General features: G+C 36.4%; 1 protein-coding gene across 6 annotated transcripts in view; it reads right to left on the bottom strand.

The window, feature by feature from the left end:
• Positions 1-19,937, bottom strand: part of HERC1 (HECT and RLD domain containing E3 ubiquitin protein ligase family member 1) — a 221,356-nt gene that overhangs the window by 191,818 nt on the left and 9,601 nt on the right. For all 6 annotated transcript variants that reach the window (XM_069098343.1, XM_069098348.1, XM_069098345.1 and 3 more), the window contains exon 2: positions 4,744-5,699. In XM_069098343.1, the coding sequence (XP_068954444.1) occupies positions 4,744-5,673 (930 nt within the window). In that variant the 5' untranslated portion in view covers positions 5,674-5,699. The remainder of the gene's footprint in view (positions 1-4,743; positions 5,700-19,937) is intronic.

The raw sequence follows: 19,937 nt of genomic DNA, 5'->3' as shown, positions 1-19,937 counted from the left end.
GGGGAGGAGCTGGGGCTAGGGGTAGTTGGGAGGGGGAGGTGCTGCCTTGACTTCTCTTTGTCATCTGCTTCCTGTACTGAGCTTGCAGTTCAATGAAACACCCATCCAATAAACTTGCCAGCCACTGTCTCTCAAAAAATAAATAGGCAGTCATACAAATGTTTTATTTTAAACACTACAAGAAGGGTAAATGTCCCTTAAAGTGAAGTTTGCTATCACCTTTGATGCACTACTGAAAAAGACTATACAATGACTATATTCTAATAGGAGGAGAAGAAACAAATGTCATTCTCAAAATATTCATGTATGTCTTCAGTGGATAGGAAGAAAATGAAACAAGATAGACAGAGGGCTCTGGTGTTTTTCTATTTTGATTGTCTCAGGAGAAGAAAATGGGAAGAAAGGGAAATATACTAAGGATTAAAGGAAGATGGGAGAGTTTTACTGTCTCACATAAAAGGAGTGCATGAGATGAAAATTAATAGTCACAACTGTGAACCTGGCTAATATAAACTCACCTACAAAACAAAGGATAGCACAGAATGGACTAGAAAGCAGAATCTAACAATATGCTGCTTACACAAAAGGACAATTGATATTCACAGAGTCAAAATAGAGAACAGCAGCAAATTTACTAAGCTTTAGCTGAATTCATAAGAGTACAAGTAGCAATCATTTCAGACAAGGCAACAGTAAAAGCAAGCATAATAAAAAGGGATAAGCAAAAAAAATACATTGTAGTTAAAGGCTTTTTATGGAAAGTGAATCTATGATATACTTATATATACACATAACAACAACTAGCATTTATACAGTGCTTTAAGTTTTGTAAAGCATTTTACATGTTATCTCATTTGATCCTCAAAGCAATCCTATGAAATATGTTTTATTATTTTCCCAATTTTACAATGGGGGAAACTGAGATTAGAGGGGCTAAATGACTTGCTACAATCACACAGCTAAAGTGTTTGATGGAGGATTCAAACTCAAGTCTTCCTGATGCCAATTCCAGCACTATGCAGTGTTCCACCTAAGTGCCTATACATAACATTTAAATTTTTAAAGGAAAAGTTAATCAATTGTAGAGAAGAACAGTAAAATAGTGAAGGTATGTCAGTGTTTCCCTTAATGAGCTAAATAAATCTTAACAAAAATAATACAGAAATTAAAAGCCTGAATATAACTTTGGGAAAGTAATATATGATAGATTATTGTATGATTAATGAATGGAAAGGGAAAAGAGATTGCAAATTTCTCAGTTGTCTTCATGCCAAAAACTAATGCCAAAAGGAAGAAATATGAAACACAGCCTTTACTGTCCTGTGAAGAAAGAGCTAAAAATTAAATGGAAACTAAGTAATATGATACTAAAGAATTGATGGGTCAAATCAATTTAAGGCAGGAAGACTGATTAGACTACCACAAAAGTCCAAGCAAGAGGTGATGAAACCCTGAACGAGGGTAGCGGCTATGTGAATATGCAGGAGATACTGTGGAGGCAGAACCAAGAAGGATTTGATTGATATGTGAATTGAGAGAGAATGAGGAATTATGAGGTTCTGAAGCTGGGTGACTGGTAGGATGGTGATACTCTCAACCGAAAAAGGGAAATCGTGGAAGAGGGATGGGTTTAGTGAGCAAAGATAATGAGTTATATTAGAGATCAATGAAATTAAGATGCCTACTGAGGGTCAACATAGCCAATAATCAATTGGAAATTCAGGACTGGAGCACAGGAGAAATTAGAGCTGATAAATCTATCAAGAAAGACAATATATAAGTCCCACGACAGAGGCTGAAGTTGAGAGTCCACCTACAATCAAGAATCAGGATATGGGGGCAGCCAGGTAGCACAGAGAGTAAGAGCACTGGCCCCAGTGTTGGGATGACCTCGGGATCGAATCCGGGCTCAGATACTTAGCACCACACCCAGAAATAACTGGCCGTGTAACCTTAAGCAAGTTACTTAACCCCAATTGCTTAAAAAAAAAAAAAGAATCAGGACATGGATGATGACCCAACAAAAGGTTAAAAGAACCAAGAAAGAGTAGCAGCATAAAAATCCAGAGAGGAGGAGTGGTCAATAGTGACTTAAAGGAGAAGTACTGAGAAAAGCTCATCATATTTGGCAGTTAAGAGAGCTTGGAGAAAGGAGTTACAGCTAAGTGATAATGTAAGAAGTCAAACTGCAAAGGCCTGTGGAGTGAGGAGAGAACAAACAGCTTTTTCAAGGAGTTTGACTGAAAAAGGGAAGAGTATAATATAGGATAAAAGTCTGAAGGGAGATATCCAATTGACAGGCCTTTTCTCTTTCTATAGTCTCTCCCCTAGTGATGTAGTCTACTCCTTTGGCTTCAAAAATCACCTCTACATGGTGTCTCCCCCAAACACAACTTCAGCCCTAACTTTTCTCCCAAACGAATATATCCACCTAGTTATCACATAGTTAGAAATATAAATTCTTCAACATACTTTTACCTCATCTATTATGATAACCTCTTAAATGATCTCTCCACTCTTTAATCTCTTCCTTCTCTAATTAAACTACTAATATTGTCAGATTAATCTTCCAAAAGTACTGTTCCAATCATATTACATTGCTGATCAAAACGTTTCAATAGTTCCTCAATACCTACTCAAGAGAGTCCAAATTCCTTAGCCTTTCAAGCTCTTAGCATGCATGATCTTCCTCAACTCAATCGTACTTTATCATTTTCCATGATCATTTCCATACACCTCTCCCATTCTATAAAAAGGACTGGCAATATTTTAAGAATAAAAAAACAATATTTTACACAGTAAGAGCGCCGGCCCCAGAGTCAGGAGACCTGGGATCGGTTCTGGCCTCAGATACTCAGCACCCACACAAAAATAACTGGCCGTGTAACCTTGAGCAAGTTACTTAACCCCAATTGCTTTAAAAAAAAACAAGCAATATTTTAAAATATTCTGAGTATTAACTTTTTAAAGGGTCATATTATATTTATACATTTTTATAACTGATACCAGAACAATTTTACAACAGCTTTATGTGTACAGGCATTTAATTTATTAAAAAATTACTCTAATATTTAGTGTTGTCTCCAAAAAGTCCTTGTTATAATATATACATGTGTGACTAAAAACCAAGTTATCTCTATAGCCTTTTTTCCTATTGTTCCCCCAACACTTCTTTTACTCTCTATCCTCTCTTGCCCATGCCTGATCCTAAACATTTCTTAGACTTTGACTGTCCTCCTCCTCCTCCTCAATTATTAGTTAAAATTTATGCATCTATACACTCAATTGGGTATCTTATCCTACAGGAAAGTAGAGGGGAAGGGGATAAGGGGGAGGATGATAGAAGGGAGGGCAGATTGGGGGAGTGGGTAGTCAGAAGCAAACACTCTTGAAAATGGATAGGGTCTTTCACAGCATGACTATTATGAAAGTATTTTGCATAACTACACATGTACAACCTATATTAAATTGTTTGTTCTCTCAATAAGGGTGGGAAGGAAGGGATGAAGGGAGAGAACTTGGAACTCAAAATGTCAAAAATTTGTACATGCCACTGGGAAAGAAGATATATAGGCAATTGGGTACAGAAATCTATCTTGCCCTACAAGAAAGTGAGAGGGAAGGGATAGGAAGGGGGGTTAAGGTGACAAAAGGGAGGGCAGACTAGGGGAAGAGGTAATCAGAATGAATGCCATCTTGGGGTGGGGGAGAGGGGAGAGATGGAGAGAAAATCTGGAATTCAAAATGAATACTGACAACTAAAATAAATAAATCAATATTGAGAATTCTAAAATAAAATAAAATGATATGCATCCTTCAAGGCCAGGCTTAAATGCCAGCTCATATACAAAGCTTTCTTTATTCCTACCCCCTTTTCTAAATACTCACAAAACTGTGTACTGCTATTTTCTATTCTTAACTCACATTATATGAAATTCTAAGTCTAACAAAGTAGTTTGCCCATTAAAATCCTGAAGGGCAGACAGTATCTCACGTGTAATTACTATATGCTAAAAGCAAAACAATAGCATTTATTAAGCATCTGTATACAGACCATGGTGCTAAGCAACAGGGAAATACAAGGTTTAGATAAAATATGGCCTCTGTCCTAAAGGAGCATATCTTATAGCATAGAAGTTCATGGATTATAATAATTTTTATACATAAGTTGTTTCCCCTATTTGACTATTACATCTCCAGGACAATGACTTGAGTCTTATCCATCTTTGTGTCTCCCTAATGGCTCACATTTTTATTGAACTGATCATACTATGGCTTGGAATTTTATATGATATAAAAAATTGTCTCATGAGAATCAAGAATTTAGACATCATGAAAACAAATAATTTTCAGGCTGTCGGAGAATTTCTAAAATGATCAAGGATAACCCCTTCAATTTATAAATGATAAAATTTATGGATAAGAAAGTTAAATGAGTATGCAGTTAAGTTAGGAGCAAAGTCAAGACCAGAACTTCAAATGTCCTAACATCTCCAGGAGCCTTTCTACTATACCCCATTTTCTCTCCATAAGGATCATTCACAACTAGCATTCAAAAAATTTTCTCTTATCAAAGTACATAAACACAATAAAATAATAAATATTTATCAAAATAAGTGCAAAATAATTTATCTTTGCCATTTGGTTCACTGAAAGCAAATTAACTTGCACTCAAAAGTTAAAAATTTTTAAATACTCAGCCTTTAAATCTCAATACAAAATTTTAAAAAATTTGATACATACCAAAGAGCGCCTCATCTGCATTAATATGTTCATAAAGCAGTCAAAGCTGATCATTCCTTCCTGGCTTGGCAGTAGTTTGTTTTTCTCCATGGTATGTACAACTGCTGATGCACCCAAAGCCATTTCTATCCACTCGAGAAGATACCTTAAAGAACCACGCTGAGCTGCTAAACCAAGCAACAGCTCGGAAGCTAATCTACGACCTAAAGTATCTGCTCCAGAATTTGGAATAGTTACTCCCTTAAGAAATGTAGTCACTTGTGATAAACAGTCCAAACCCATAGGTGGAATCTTACTTTCATTTGCTAGAGATAATGGTGGCAAAGAGCTCACCACCTCTATTGCAGTATGAATGACATCATTACAAAGACTGAGACCAGGTCCTGAAACAGGCATCATCCAACTCTGCCTTAGTAGTGCAAATAGTAAGCTCAGTCCAGTACGGACACCCATTTCTATAAGGGCATCTGTGCTTGATCGGGGCCGTTCACTGACAGAATGCACGTCTGCTGAACCAGAACTACTCTCTGGTGAATGCTGCTGCTGCTTCACTTTGCCTTTATCATGATATTTATTAGAAAGTGCATAAAAGACACGTTGCAGTACAAGAAGTCGTTTACGAAGTGCTCCAGCAAATGGGGAATCTGAACATACCATCTTAGCCAAAGCCAACTGACTGGTAAGAAGAGCATCCAAATAGTGGTCCTGTTCATCACTTGAAAGAGATTCACGTTCAAAATCAGGCAACTGAGGTCCTTTGAGGCACAAAACCTGCTGAGGCAGAAGCACAACTTCCTTATTACTGACCAGTTTAGAATATAGGACAGAAACGCCTTCTCTTGTAGCAATAGATTCACTGTCTTCTGTGATCCAAGAGCTGTTTAAATGTTCAAGCCATTTGAGCTTCACTGGTGGAACCATAGCCGCCATGGTGGTTAACTATTTTGCCATTAATCCTACAATAGAAGAAAATTAAAATAGTTAAACGGCTAATAAGCATGAAATGCTTTTGCACCACTATTATTACATTTTATAAATACATACAGGTACCAAAATTTTTAGTTTCATACACACCACCGCCTCCACAGTGGTTGAATCCATGACAAAATAAACAGCCTATGAAAACTAAGTTCAGTTCACTCTAGCAACATCTCCAGAATGGCAGCCACAAAAGAGACAAGTTACAGAATTTTTTACAGGAATATTTTCCTCTAAAAGATTCCATCCTTGAATACTACTGTGAATATAAACCCCATCTAGTTCTGATGGTAATTTTTTTTTTTTTTTAGTGCACAAAGATTCTGCAGAAAAAGGACTAAAGGAGAGCAGCTAGGTGGCATGGTGAGTAGAGCACCGGTCCTGGAGTCAAGAGGACCTGAGTTCAAATCCGGCCTCAGACACTTAACACAAAAAACTAGCCGTGTGACCTTGGGCAAGTCACTTAACCATCCCCAACTGCCCTGATAAAATTTAACAAAGTCTCAGCTTGAACAGAAATAAAGTATTTTCAAGATAAAAACTTTGCAAAGAAATAAATGAAGGTCACTGAAACTTTTATTTCAAATGCTCAGCAGAGAGCAAAGTTCAAAAGGAAACAAACAAGCAGGATAGCTTTGAAAGTAACAAAACAAAATTTATTATATAATTTTTTAAAGAGCTATACATAACAGAGATTCAATTTCACATATAATTCTTTTTTTCTGTTCTATATATGGGAATCTTTTTTTGATATTCAATAAATTCAGAATTAAAAAATTTAATTTAGAAAAAAAAAAGAAAGGACAATATAACTCTCCTCATAGACCTAGGCTCTGACATTCACTTTCTTGCCTAGAGAAAAGCCTAGCTAAAGTGGAATCCAAATTTGCAGCTGACATATCCTTCCCCACCAAACAGTAGTCTTCTTACTTCATTATCCTCATTACTTACTTTATTCATCACCAGAAAACAGTCTGTTTTGGGGGGAGTTTTTTAAATCTGTATTATTAGACCTGGGAACAAAGAGTTAAAAGCATGACTCTGATGTGCTTTTTGAAGTGCTAGCAATGCCAATAAACACAACAATATTAGGTAAATAAGAAAATAAACAGCACAATCAAATAGTTGATAAATACTAGCCACTTTATGTACATTTGTTGTGCTAAATGATTCTGTAGAAAGTTCCTTGAAGAAATTTCTCTCCAAAGGGAACATTTTTACTATAAATCAAGTATAATTGATTCTACATTCAAAGTTATCTTGAGAGAGAAAAAATGCTTTGAACTCTTGGAGATAACACTGATGATCTTTAAAAGTTTACCCTGTTCAAACAAAAAAATTAATTTAAAAGGCAAAAAAAGTGTGAATTTATACATATTTCACTTATCTAGAGATTACTAATGAAACTATATCATGAATTCAAAAAAAGTTGTTTTTTGTTTTTTTTTTACTATATAACATCCTCAACATCATTATTAACCAAGAGGAATGCTGGAAATAATGCACATAGCTTCTACATTTCCAGGAAGCAAGAGTACTAGGTCCTCAGCAATCAAGTATTTATTCCAGTTTTCACAACTACCTGTGTACCACTCACTTAATGGGATGTAATGGGAATAAAATGGAATGTCATTGACACATAACAAATGTCTTAAAACAAACCTTGCAAAGTATTTGATACTAACACATATAGACAACATGAATCAACTGTGATTTATACAAAAAAGCAGCATATTTAAGTTTCATTACTGGCCTAACCTAGGGATATTCCCAGGATGAATTTTATTTAAAACTACTTAGGAATACACATTTTAATTTTTTTTTAACAAAAAGTACAACACTAGTATTCACTATGGTTAACACAGGTCTGGCAAAGCAACAAGGGCGTTTATTAAGCACCTCTTATGTGCCAGGCAATATGCTAAGATACAAAGGAAAAGAAAAAGGAAAAAAAACAGTTCCTACCCACAAGAAACTTAGGTGAAGACACTTGCAAACTACAATGCACAAACAAGACAGATAATTAACGACAAGATAAATGGGAGATAATCTCAGAAGAAAGACAAGGGCAACCATTAGGAGAAACTTGAAAGAAGCCAGAGAAACCTTAAGACAGAGGAGGGAAGGAGAGAATTCCAAGAATGGGGGTAGCCAGTGAAAAATACTGCACCAGGAGATGAGCTGTTTTGCAAGAGGAAGAGGAAGGAGGCCATTGTACTGGATTTCATAGAATGCAGAGAGGAATAAAGTTTTACAATTTGTCAACAAGCTTTTATTAAAGTGCCTATTTCCTACAGGCCAGGTAGTGTATAAGCATAAGAAAATTAGCAAGATAGGAAGAGGCCAGGTTATGAAAGGATTTAAAAGCCAAACAGAAGATTTCATATTCTATCCTAGAGGCAACAGGAAACCATTCAATTTTATTGATGAGGGAGATGGCATGGCTCAGACTTTCAATTTTTGAAAAAAAAAACTTTGGCAGCAGGGTGGAATGAGGAGAAAACTGAGGTAAAGAAGAGCAACTATGAGACAGCAAGGTGGTACAATGAACAGAGTACCAGCCCTAAAGTCAGGAGGACCTGAGTTCAAATCCAGCCTCAGACACTTGACACTTACTAGCTGTATGACCTTGGACAAATCACTAAACCCTAATTGCTTTGCCTTCCCCCCTCCAAAATGGAAAAAGAAAAAGAGCAACTAGAAAGCTATTTTAATAGTCCAGGAAAAGAGGTGATAAAGGCCTGCACCACAGTGTGATGGCAATGTCAAAAGAGAGGAGTAAGTATTCAAAGAGAATGATAAGGTAGAGTTTTTAGAATCTGGCAACAGGCTGGATATGACAAGTTAAGAGAGAGTAAGGAATCTAGGACTGCAAGAGTGACTGGGAAGATGGGGGTGCCCTTGATAGTAAAACAGAAATCAGGTAATGGGGAGCATTTTGGGGGAAAGATAAAGAGTTCAACAAGCATTTATTAAGCATCAGCCACATGTGAAACACTGTGCTAGGCACTAAGAATGTAACTTTTAAAAATTGTCCCAGCCCTCAAGAAACAATACAAGGTAATCTAAGGAGGAAAAAGAACATAGTCAGAAAACTAAATGTGAGAACAGTCAACCAACAAATACTTAATTGAAAGTCTTTGTCATTCTTTTGTTTTATTTAACAAAGCTAACCTGAGTTGATATCCAAAAAGTCAATATAAGTTTAAAACAATGGTAGATACAGTTAACATTTTCCTGACCTTTCCCCTTCCTATTTATGGACTGAAAGAAAATTATACAGTTTGCTATTTTTTTCCAAAGTATATTACTGTAGCTTGATATAGCTTTGAAACAAAATATTTCTTGCTTTGGATTGAAATATTCCAAAAAATATATATTTTTTTCCCACACCTACAGAAATTTGAACTTTGAAAGCTCTGCATTAATAAAGATAAATATAAAATGACTCCCTAGCATTAAAGCATAGAAATGACAAGCATCATGGTACAATGATAAAAGCAATGGATTTTGGAGTTAAAGGACGACCCACTTTTCAAATTTCAGCTCTGCCCCATTTATTGACTATATGGCACTAAGAGTAAGTCACTTAACCTTATATGCCTCAGTTTTCTCATCTGTAAAATAAGAGTACTGGACTAGATGGCCTCTGGGGGCCCTTCCAAACACTTCAGAATAACTAATTTTAATGTTACCATTAATGGGCTAAACAAGCATTCTTCTGTATGTGGTGACTCTTGTTTTTCCATAATCAAAATCACTTCTTAAAGAGCTACTTTCCAACATGCTTTAGGCCCTGCTGAACGTAGCCAAAATCATCTTTTCAGGTACAATATCTATATTATATCTCAATCTAATCTGCAAACTCACTTTTTTACCTAAAAATAATCTGCATAATATGGTAATCAGACTGGACTAGGAACTGGAGGGTAGTTCATAAACAGACTCCAACCTACATTTTCAGCTTTGTCACACGTTACTACCCTTCATGACCTCTACAATTCACTACATTCCATCTCCTCTCTTCATGTCTTTGTACAGCTATAGATTCCCAAAGTAGGTGATATCACCCCCTGGGGAGGGGGGAGTGCTAGAACGATCGGGGGGTAGCCTAGGTGTAATTGCAGGGAGGGCACTGAATAAAAATAAAGGGGCAGTGGAAGCATAAGGAAAGAAGAGAAGAAAATTTTTAAAAACTGTTCCTACATGTTTCATCTGCTGTATAATAGAGTTAGTCATAGTGATTACATTATTTTCTAAATAAACACATAAAATGCACACTATAAGCCATCACTGGTCAAAACCACCAACAGGTCTTAACAAGCAAATGTTGGCAGGCCAGCATGTTGCAGTGTCTGGAAGTTAAAATGGATTGGCAGGAGTGTGTGTGTGTGTATGTTTGTGTGTGTGTGTGTGTGTGATGTGTGTGTGTGTAATAATACGACTTGTTTACAATATACTATATGGTTACATGGACCAATACTGCATCATCAAAATTTCAACACAAGGAAAAACCCACAAATTTACAATAAATTATTAAATTAAAGATGTCATTAAAAAAAAACTACTAGGTTTTGTTTTGTTTTTTCTGAAATGATGCATATCTCAAGAAACATTAAAGGGTTAAAGAAAGGAGATTTCGGGGAGGCCAGGTAGCACAGCGAGTAAGAGCACCAGCCCTCGTGTGGGGATGACCTGGGGATCGAATCCGGGCTCAGATACTTAGCACCCACCCAGAAACACCTGGAGTATAACCTTGACCAAGTTACTTAACCCCAATTGCTTAGGGGCGGCCACGTGGCTCAGTGAGTAAGAGCACCAGCTCCAGTGTCGGGATGACCTGGGGATCGAATCCAGGCTCAGATACTTAGCACCACACCCAGAAATAACTGGCTGTGCAGCCTTGAGCAAGTTACTTAACCCCAATTGCTTAAAAAAAAAAAAAAGAAAGAAAGGAGATTTCCAGGCACTGGAATATTTTTTTTTTTAAGTGGGCTGCAGGCCAAATAAGTTTGGGAACTTGTGCCTGGAATCCACTCTCTCCTTGTCCTACCCCCTCCCAAAATATCTTCCAAGTTCAAGTCTACAAGAGATGCTTCCTGGTCCTCCCAGCTGCTTATACCTCCCTTCCCTACCATATTACCTTACTTTACGTATATTTTACACATATTTATGTCTCTATGTTATTTCCTCTAATAGAATGTAAGATCCTTTAGGTCAGGAACTGTTTCATTTTTCTTTGCATCCTCAGAGATTTATAGAATGGCTAGCATGTAAGAGATAATTAATAAATGCTGACTGATTAGCTGTCAGTAATTTAGTGCTCAACCATGGATAAATGAACATGTGTCAGTTTCCTCATCTGTAAAATAAATCAATGATCACTAATGATTCCTTCCATCTCAACTCCCTTGATACAACAAAATTAAAGACAGTAATTTAGCACTGTATTTTATTAAAGTAATATCTCTAATTTAACTTTATTGGGACCTATTTCATATTTGCTGACTGGTTCCACAAATAATTTTGGAACCAACTAACAAAAATCTAATCTACTAAAACATCTGTTTTAATTGTTGTAATTGTTGTAATTTAACTGTTGTAATTAATTTTAGCAATTTACCATCTAGATACTGTAGCTGGCAAAAGTTTTCAAAACTGGACATATCTCCTAGAATATTAAATGAATTTCTATCAAACATGAGGTGTTAAGGTAAAGTTCTTGGTACCTCCATTCAAAAAACTGGTAGTTTTTAAAAACCTAAGCTGACACCACTTACATTAATTTTAGCAAATTTTAAATAATATACAATCAACATTATTAAATCTTTAACATATAGAAGTTAAATATATCAATAAATATGAACTCTCTAAATTCTACTAGTTATTGCACAATCCTGGGTAATAAATTGGCCTCCCTGGACCTTAGGGCCCTCATCCATAAAATACTATGTTAGGGCCTCCCCCCCCCCCCGGTAAAATCTATATTCTTTAAAGTGTTTACATCTTCCTATGTCAACTATACAGATTCTTGTTTCTATCAAATAGTAACCTCCCAATTCCTCCCAATTATTTTCTCTTTTTTCTCAAAAAGTACAGTATCTGGATCACAGTCTTCCTCTTCCATTCTGTGTCCTACCTTCGACCTTGGTGATTTCAATATTCATACTAACGTCCCTTCAAACACCCTGACCTCAACTCCCAAACCCTACATTTCTACTCTACCTCAGTCATTCACAAGTCTGGACTACCTTAGAACTCACCACCACGCAAAAGTGTGGTGTACACATATTATCTTATTTGTTACAACCCTGTAATTGAATTAAGTAGGATGTGTTTTTATCAACCCTATTTTAAAGAAGGAAAACTGAGGCTTAGAGAGATTAAGTGACTTGCTCAGGATCAAACCAGTAACAAGGAGGCAAGCTTCTAAGTCAAGTCTTCTTGACTCCAAAGCAAAAACTCTATCCACTATGCCAAGTGGGTAGAAGAGATGAGATCATGGGTACATTTAAAAGGCTGGCCTGGGCAAGAAGTGCTACCTCTTTATCAGACTGCAGTAAAAGAGAACAGACTAGAGAATGTCAAAGAGTTGTGAAATAGAGAAGACAAGAATAGAGGATCAAAAGGAATGTCCTCTTATTTTCTCAGCACTGTGTGAGGCAAGAACCCCAAATGTAATAGAGAAAGAATAAGGTGGTAGGCTTAAGGAGAAAAGATTTGGAACAATCACTGTGGGGAGTAGACTAGATCCCATTGCTTCCATAATTCTCCCTATCTAGTGATTCTGTAAAATAACCCCATTTCACCCTATCATCCCTTTAAACTGTAATCCTATGATACTCACTTCCTGTCTTCTCACTCAATTCTCCATCTTTTGTAATCTAGCCTCTGACTTCACAATGCAACTGAAACTGCTCTCTCCAAAGTTACCAATGATCTTTTAATTGCCACATCTGATGGATCTTTTCTCAATCTTCATGACTTTTGACCTATCTTGCAGCATTTGACACTAATGACTGCTTTGTCTTCTTGAATATTACTCTCTCCTCTCTGAGTTTTCAAGATATTGCTCTCTCCTGCTTATCCTCCTAAGCATTCTTCCTCAGTCTCCTTTGCTGGACCACCCAAGAAGTATGAGTGTGTGTGTGTGTGTGTGTGTGTGTGTGTGTGTACATACCCCAAGGCTCTGTCCTAGACTCTGTTCTCTCTTCTCTCTCACTTTTTGACCCCATTTACTCCTCCAGTTTCAACTGTTATCTCTATGCAGATGATTCCTATATACAGCCCTATTCTTTCTCCTGAGTTCTAGTCCCACCTATTTAAACATTTCAAACTGGATCCTCCTAAAGTATTTCAAACTCAATGGGTCTAAAACAGAAATGATTATCTCTCCCCTTAAACCTACTCCCCTTCAAATATACATTAATTTCTTGTCACGGGAGACATATCCTTCCAGTTACCCAATTTACCACCTCTAGAGTCATCCTTGATGACTTATTCTCCCTCAGCATACATATTCTATCAGTTGCTAAATGTGTAGTAAATTCTATCTGCACAATATCTCTTGTTCTCTACAAAAGCCAACTAGCCTAGTTTAAACTCATCACCTGATCTCCCTGTAGATCTCTCCCCTTTTCTTATCCACCCTGCATAGAGCTGCCAAAATGATATTCTTAAAGCACAGATTTATCCGTATCAATCCCTTTATCATTAAATTGCAATGGTTTCCTATTACATCTGTAAAGTCAAATAGGCATTTCTTTACTTGACATTTAAAGCTCTTCACAGCCTCTACAGTATTATCCAACTAACTTTCTTGTCATTTCTCACACATACTACACCTGGCATATCCTTGGCTTAGCACAGGCTGTCTCTAATGCTTAGAACTCGGTCCCTTCCTCTTCTCTAACTACTTATTCTACTATCTTATTTCCTTCCTTCATCTTGAGTATTACTCCTCTTTTTTGCCTTTTGGAGGGTAACTGGGGTTAAGTAACTTGCCCAAGGTTACACGGCTAGTTTTTTTGTGTGGGTGTGGGTGTTAAGTGTCTGAGGCCAGAACAGAACTCGGGTCCTCCTGACTCCGGGGCAAGCACTTTTACTCACTGCACCACCTAGCCGCCCCTTGAGTATTATTTCTTTCATGAGATCTTTCTGATTCATCTACCTGCTAGTGTTCTCCTCAAAAGTTACCTTATATTGATTTTGTGTGTGTAGATATTTACTACATATAATTAGCATAGATATTAAATTGATATTATATATAATATATAATGATAATAGCTAGCGTTTTATATATCACTTTAAGTTCTGCAAAGCACTTTATATATATCACCTGATCTTCATAACAACCCTGAAAAAGTTTTATTATTTACACAGATGAGGAAATTGAGTTTCAGAGAGAATAAACTGACTTGCCCAGGATCACACATATAGTAAGAGGCTGGATTCAAACTCAGGCCTTCTTGAAAGAACTTTGGTGACTAGAATGACCAACCACGTCTACAGCAGATCTATGATGAAACCATGTTACCAACGTCCTAAGAGAGAGGTGACAGACCCATGGTACAGAAACATACACATGTGTGCATACACATACATACGCATGTGTACACACCCATGAGCATACCTACATATAGACACATATTATTTATTTTCATATACGTGTTTTAACATAGCCACTGTGCGGTTTAGTCTTGCTTCAGTCAGGCTGAGTCAATAAGCACTTAAGTAAGCACCTACTTCGTTCTATGTAAAGGGGATACAAAGGAAAGTAAACTGTGCCTGCCCTTAAAGGGCTCGGTCTAAAGGAGGAGACACTTATACACAGACAAGGAATATACGATATAAACCAAAAATAGAAAAAAGGACTATCAATAGAAGGAATTGGGCAAAGGCTTTCTGTAGAAGGTGGGATTTGGCTAGGACCTACAGGAGGTGAAGATGGGAGGGAAAGAATTCCAAGCATGGTAAACAGCCAGTGAAAATTCAGAGAAACTGGAGATGCAGTGCCATATTCAAGTTAACAGTGAGGAAGCCAGTGATACTGGATCACAAAGTATGTAGAGGGGGCTACAGATATTTATTACAAATGGCATTATTTTCTCTCATTCTCTTTCTCTTTCTGTTTTTAACAGTGAAGGGGAACAGCAATAAATAGTGATGCCAAAAAAAAGGCAGCCACTAACATTTTGAAAATGAACAGATGAGAACAGAAAGGAACTTCAGAAGGAAGTACAAGAGAGAAATTTGTAGAATTTATTACATACTTTTAAAAATAGGCAATATAAAATGAAGGTTCATGGTTTCATATAGAACTCTATTTTTTGGGTTCTGCTATATGTATCAAAATCTTCTTTTAAGTTCTGAATTTTCAAAAAAAGAAATTTTAAAAAGAAAAAGAAAAATGATTCAGGCATGTTTCCCACATCAAAAAATGAGTCATATCCCATCTGCTAAAAATATAGTTAATTTCAATGTTTTGTTTTTGTGATGTATAATAGTTGTTAGATGAAAACGTGTGCCGTACTTGCTTTTTACTTGAAATAGAAGACAAATGTATGTTGTACTGCTAAGTTAAAGCACAAGCACTCACACTCACAGTCAAAGAGGGCAGAAACACCAAAGCTCAAACAAAAAAAATACAGAAAATAGATGTTGATTGAAATGGCTTTCTAGTTGGTCTTCCTGTAAGTTTCTCCATACTCTGGATCACTGCAAAATCTTGTTATATCTGCCTTTATATCATCCTTCTTCATTCTCTTCTCTTCACTCACATGAATGTTGATAATATGAGATAATATTTGCAAAGTACTTCGCACGGTACCTGGCACATAGTTAGCACTTAACAAATGCTTGTTCTGTTCTCCTCCCCCAACTACAACCTTAGTCCAGTCTCTTATCACCTTTGACCTGGACTTCTGCAATAGGCTTCTAACCAATCTCCTTGCTGAATCATTTGTCTGAGTAGAATCAAGCCTTCAACTTGTTAAAGATCAAAACTAATATGAAGTTAGAAAAAAAAGAATAAAAATGAGAAGATATGTTATGTAATTAAAAAATAAGTTATTGAGGGGTGGCCAGGTAGCACAGTGAGTAAGAGCACCGGCTCCAGTGTTGGGATGAACTGGAGATTGAATCCCGGGCTCAGACACTTAGCACCCACCCAGAAACACCTGGCCGTGTAACCTTGACCAAGTTACTTAACCCCAATTGCAACCGGCTCCAGTGTTGGGATGACCTGGATCAAATCTGGGCTCAGATACTCAGCACCACACCCAGAAATAACTGGCCGTGTAACCTTGAGCAAGTTACTTAACCCCGATTGCTTTAAAAAAAATAAATAAGTTATTGAAACCAAAAAATATATTTGCATTCATTCTATACATTCCTACTTGCTTCCTTCATTAGAAAGTAAGCTTCTTGGGGTGGCTATGTGGCACAGTGAATAGAGCACTGGCCCTGGAGTCAGGAGGACTTGAGTTCAAATCCAGCCTCAGACACTTAACACACACACACACACACACACACACACACACACACACACACACTCTAGCCATGTGACCCTGGGCAAGTCACTTAACCCCAATTGCCCTCCAAAAAGCAAAAAAAAAAAAAGTAAGCTTCTTACAAATTATGGATGATTTCATTCATTATCACTGTATCCCTAGCGCCTAGCACAGTGTCTAGCACATAAAAGGTGCTTAATAAAATATTTGATGAGAATGAGAATGAGAAAAAAAGCAATGAAATGAATTAAAATTTCCTTGACTAGGAGACTAAAAAAACTTCAAAACTGCCTTAATCTGAAAACACTTGATTTACCTGCTAATAGGACAGATATGGGAGCCAATGGCTAAACTGGTTTGCAAAAATAAACTTGCTTGAAAAAATTTATGGAGAATGTTGGAAAATTAGGAGTAGTATCATCTTAAAACAGCAAAAAGCAGTAGAGAAAAACAAGTTTCCAGAAAACCTGATGAGACACCAAACTTAAAATAGTCATTCCAAGGTCATTTAAAGATGAAAATCAAAAGAGATGGATCAAAACTACAACCTGTTTTTAAGCAAAGTCTTTCACCATCAAGGACAATGAAACTATCACATTTGGATTTTTTAAATAAAGTTTTCATTAAAATGCTCTGTTTCAGCTTGTATGCCTCCCTTTTCCCTCTCTGAGATCTATACCTTATATTTTATTTTTTATTTTGTTGATCTGTCTCTCCTACCACTCCCCTCCCAACTGAGCAAATTTTTAAAAAATAAAGCCCTCAATACACAGATGCTCAGGAAAGCAAAACAATTTTCTACATTGGCCATGTCCAAAAATGTATCTCATAGTGCATTTTAAATTCATCCCCTCTGATAGTAAGTGACATGTTGCATCTTCATTCTTTTGGACTCAAGTTAACACTGTGTTGCTCAGAGTTCTAAAGTCTTTCAAAGCTGTTTTTCTCTATAAGGTTATTATCGCATAAATTTTTCTGCTAATTCTGCACCAGTTTCATAGAGGTCTTCCCAGTCTCCCTGAAACTGCCATTTCATAATCTTCTATAGGACAACAGTATTTCATTACATTCATATTATATAATGTTTAATCATTCACCAATTGGACATCTCCTTAGCTTCCAATTTTTTTGCTACTACAAAAAGAGCTGCCATAAATATTTTGTACATACTGATGCTCTTCCTCTTTCATTGATCTCTATATGGTACTGGTAGTCATTTAACCTCTGCCTCATTTTCCTCATAATTAAAAGGGGGGTAATAATAGCACTGACCTCTCAGGTTTGTTGTGTTCCTTCCCATTTTTTTTTCAATATGACTTTTGAGATTTTTGACCTTTTTTGTTACTCCATATATAAACTGTTATTTTTTTCTAGCTCTATAAAATATTCTTTTGAGAATTTGCTATTTCAATGAATAAGTAAATTAATTTAGGTAATATTGTCACTTTTGTTACATTAGCTTGACCAAAACATGAACTGTCTCCAAATTATTTAGGTTTGTAATTTCTACAAAGTGCTTTATACAATTTTATACAATTTGTGGATGAATAATGATGATAGTCAGCATTTACATAGCACTTTAAGGTTTGCAAAACATTTTACAAATATATCACTTTATCATCACCACAAACCTGGGAGGTCAGTGTTTTTCTTTTTCTTTTATATATAAGGAAAATGAAGTGGAAGTGACTTGCCTAGGGTCGTATATGGATACTAACATCAATTATTGAACATGCTTAGAAGAGAAAGAATGCTGTAATCAGAATTTAACAGGAAGTGGAAGATAATCAACTGAATTGCTTGTGGAAGAATACAAAGTTATTTTAATGTACCAGAGCTTCTCCCAGAAGCAAAGGGCCATCTTTTAAATATCTTCTTCAGTACTGTGGATCACCAAAAAGAAAATGGAAAGGTACTTTATGCTTGGCAGGGTGCAACACATTACAAACAAAAAATTACAAAAGGAAAACAGTGTAAGAATGACATCAAGGAAATGTATGAGGGAAAGGACAGATGGGGACAGGGGGTGTCATGTAGCCAATATTAAGAGAAAAACAATAAAGTCACATGTTCCAAAGATCCATTGTCAATGTAAAAGAATAGAGGAAGGCACCTAATACACTAGGTAAAAATGCAGCAACTTAATAGGAGAACATAAACAACAAGATAGGCAGCTAAGGATGGGGTTGTGATCCACATCCTTGGAAGAAAGAAGCACGATGAGATAAGACATCCATTTGACTATCTGAAAGCATAAGCCTTCAATTAAGCTAATAACTATCCTTCACTATAAAGCCACAAACTAGAAACTCTTCAATGATTGCATTAATGTTTTCTTGTGAACATTATCCTTGCTATGATATGTATACACACACACCTGTAAAACCTGTTTTTTTGTCTTTGTGACATCATCACCTGCCCTTAAATAGCATTGCATCATCTCTAAATACATTCTTACTCTGAATGGCGGAGAAGAGATTCAATAGCTGTTCTTCTAAACCAAAACAATTATCTGTCCTCTATACCAAAACAAATACAAACAAGATAAAATAAGCCAAGAAAGCATGTTTTTATTTTGTTTTGTTGGGGTAGTGGATCAATGATTGGGAAGGGGAAGGGGTTTCCATTTTAATTTTTCTAGAGTTATGTGCAGCATACACAACCTAAAGAATAAGAAAAGGGAGGAACTGAATAAAATTTAATAGTGAGGACCCTGAAAAGCTTTCCAACCCTTCAAACAGAATCATAAAATACTAGAGCTAGAAGGAATCTTGGAGATCATCTAATCTAACCATTTAAAATGTATAAACAGAAGCCCAAAGAAGTGAAATAGTCTAAGGTAATATAACTAAGCTACAGAACTGAGGCTAGAATACTGGTTTCCTGATAAAGCCCTCTTTTCCCCTATGCAATACCTTAACTCTTTTGAAAAGTTATGAATTCCATGATTCATATATGAAGTCTTTTTTACTGTTCTTTCTTTGCAAAGAGAAATGTTTTGATTTTGGAGTTCTTTTCAAATTCATAATAATAAAAATTAAGGGGTGGCCAGGTGGCTCAGTGAGTAAGAGCACTGGCCCCAGTGTTGGGATGACCTGGGGATCAAATCTGGGCTCAGATACTTAGCACCACACCCAGAAATAACTGGCAGTTAACCTTGAGCAAGTTACTTAACCCCAATTGCTTAGGGGCGGCCAGGTGGCTCAGTGAATAAGAGCACCGGCCCCAGTGTTGGGATGACCTGGGGATCAAATCCAGGCTCAGATACTCAGCACCACACCCAGAAATAACTGGCCATGTAACCTTGAGCAAGTTACTTAACCCCAATTGCTTAAATAAATAAATAAAGATTAAAGATTTTTAACATTATTAATTTTTTCATCACATAGAATCCAATCAATTTTTGTTTACCTAAATGAACAGAATTGAGTAGAGGTATGGACATGGATAGTCCAAAGTAAATAATACAAAAGTTTGCTTAGTTTTGGACAATGTTTTTCCAATTTACACTGGAATACAGACATTTATTATTTTCATAAAATAGTGAAACTACTATGAAAAAGTTTCAGAAGGACATAAAGTATCAAATTTACTCATTCTGAATCTTCCACCTTGAAATTTCTTCTTTGCTGGAAATGAATAATTGTATTCTAGAACAGATACAAAGCACCAGCATAAACAGATCTAACCTGTATCATACCTGCC

Source organism: Petaurus breviceps, unplaced genomic scaffold, assembly GCF_028583685.1.
Source record: "Petaurus breviceps papuanus isolate PSGF00001 unplaced genomic scaffold, PetGlider_PUasm1.0 37, whole genome shotgun sequence".
NCBI lineage: Eukaryota > Metazoa > Chordata > Mammalia > Diprotodontia > Petauridae > Petaurus > Petaurus breviceps.
This window is presented reverse-complemented; position numbering and strand designations above follow the sequence as displayed.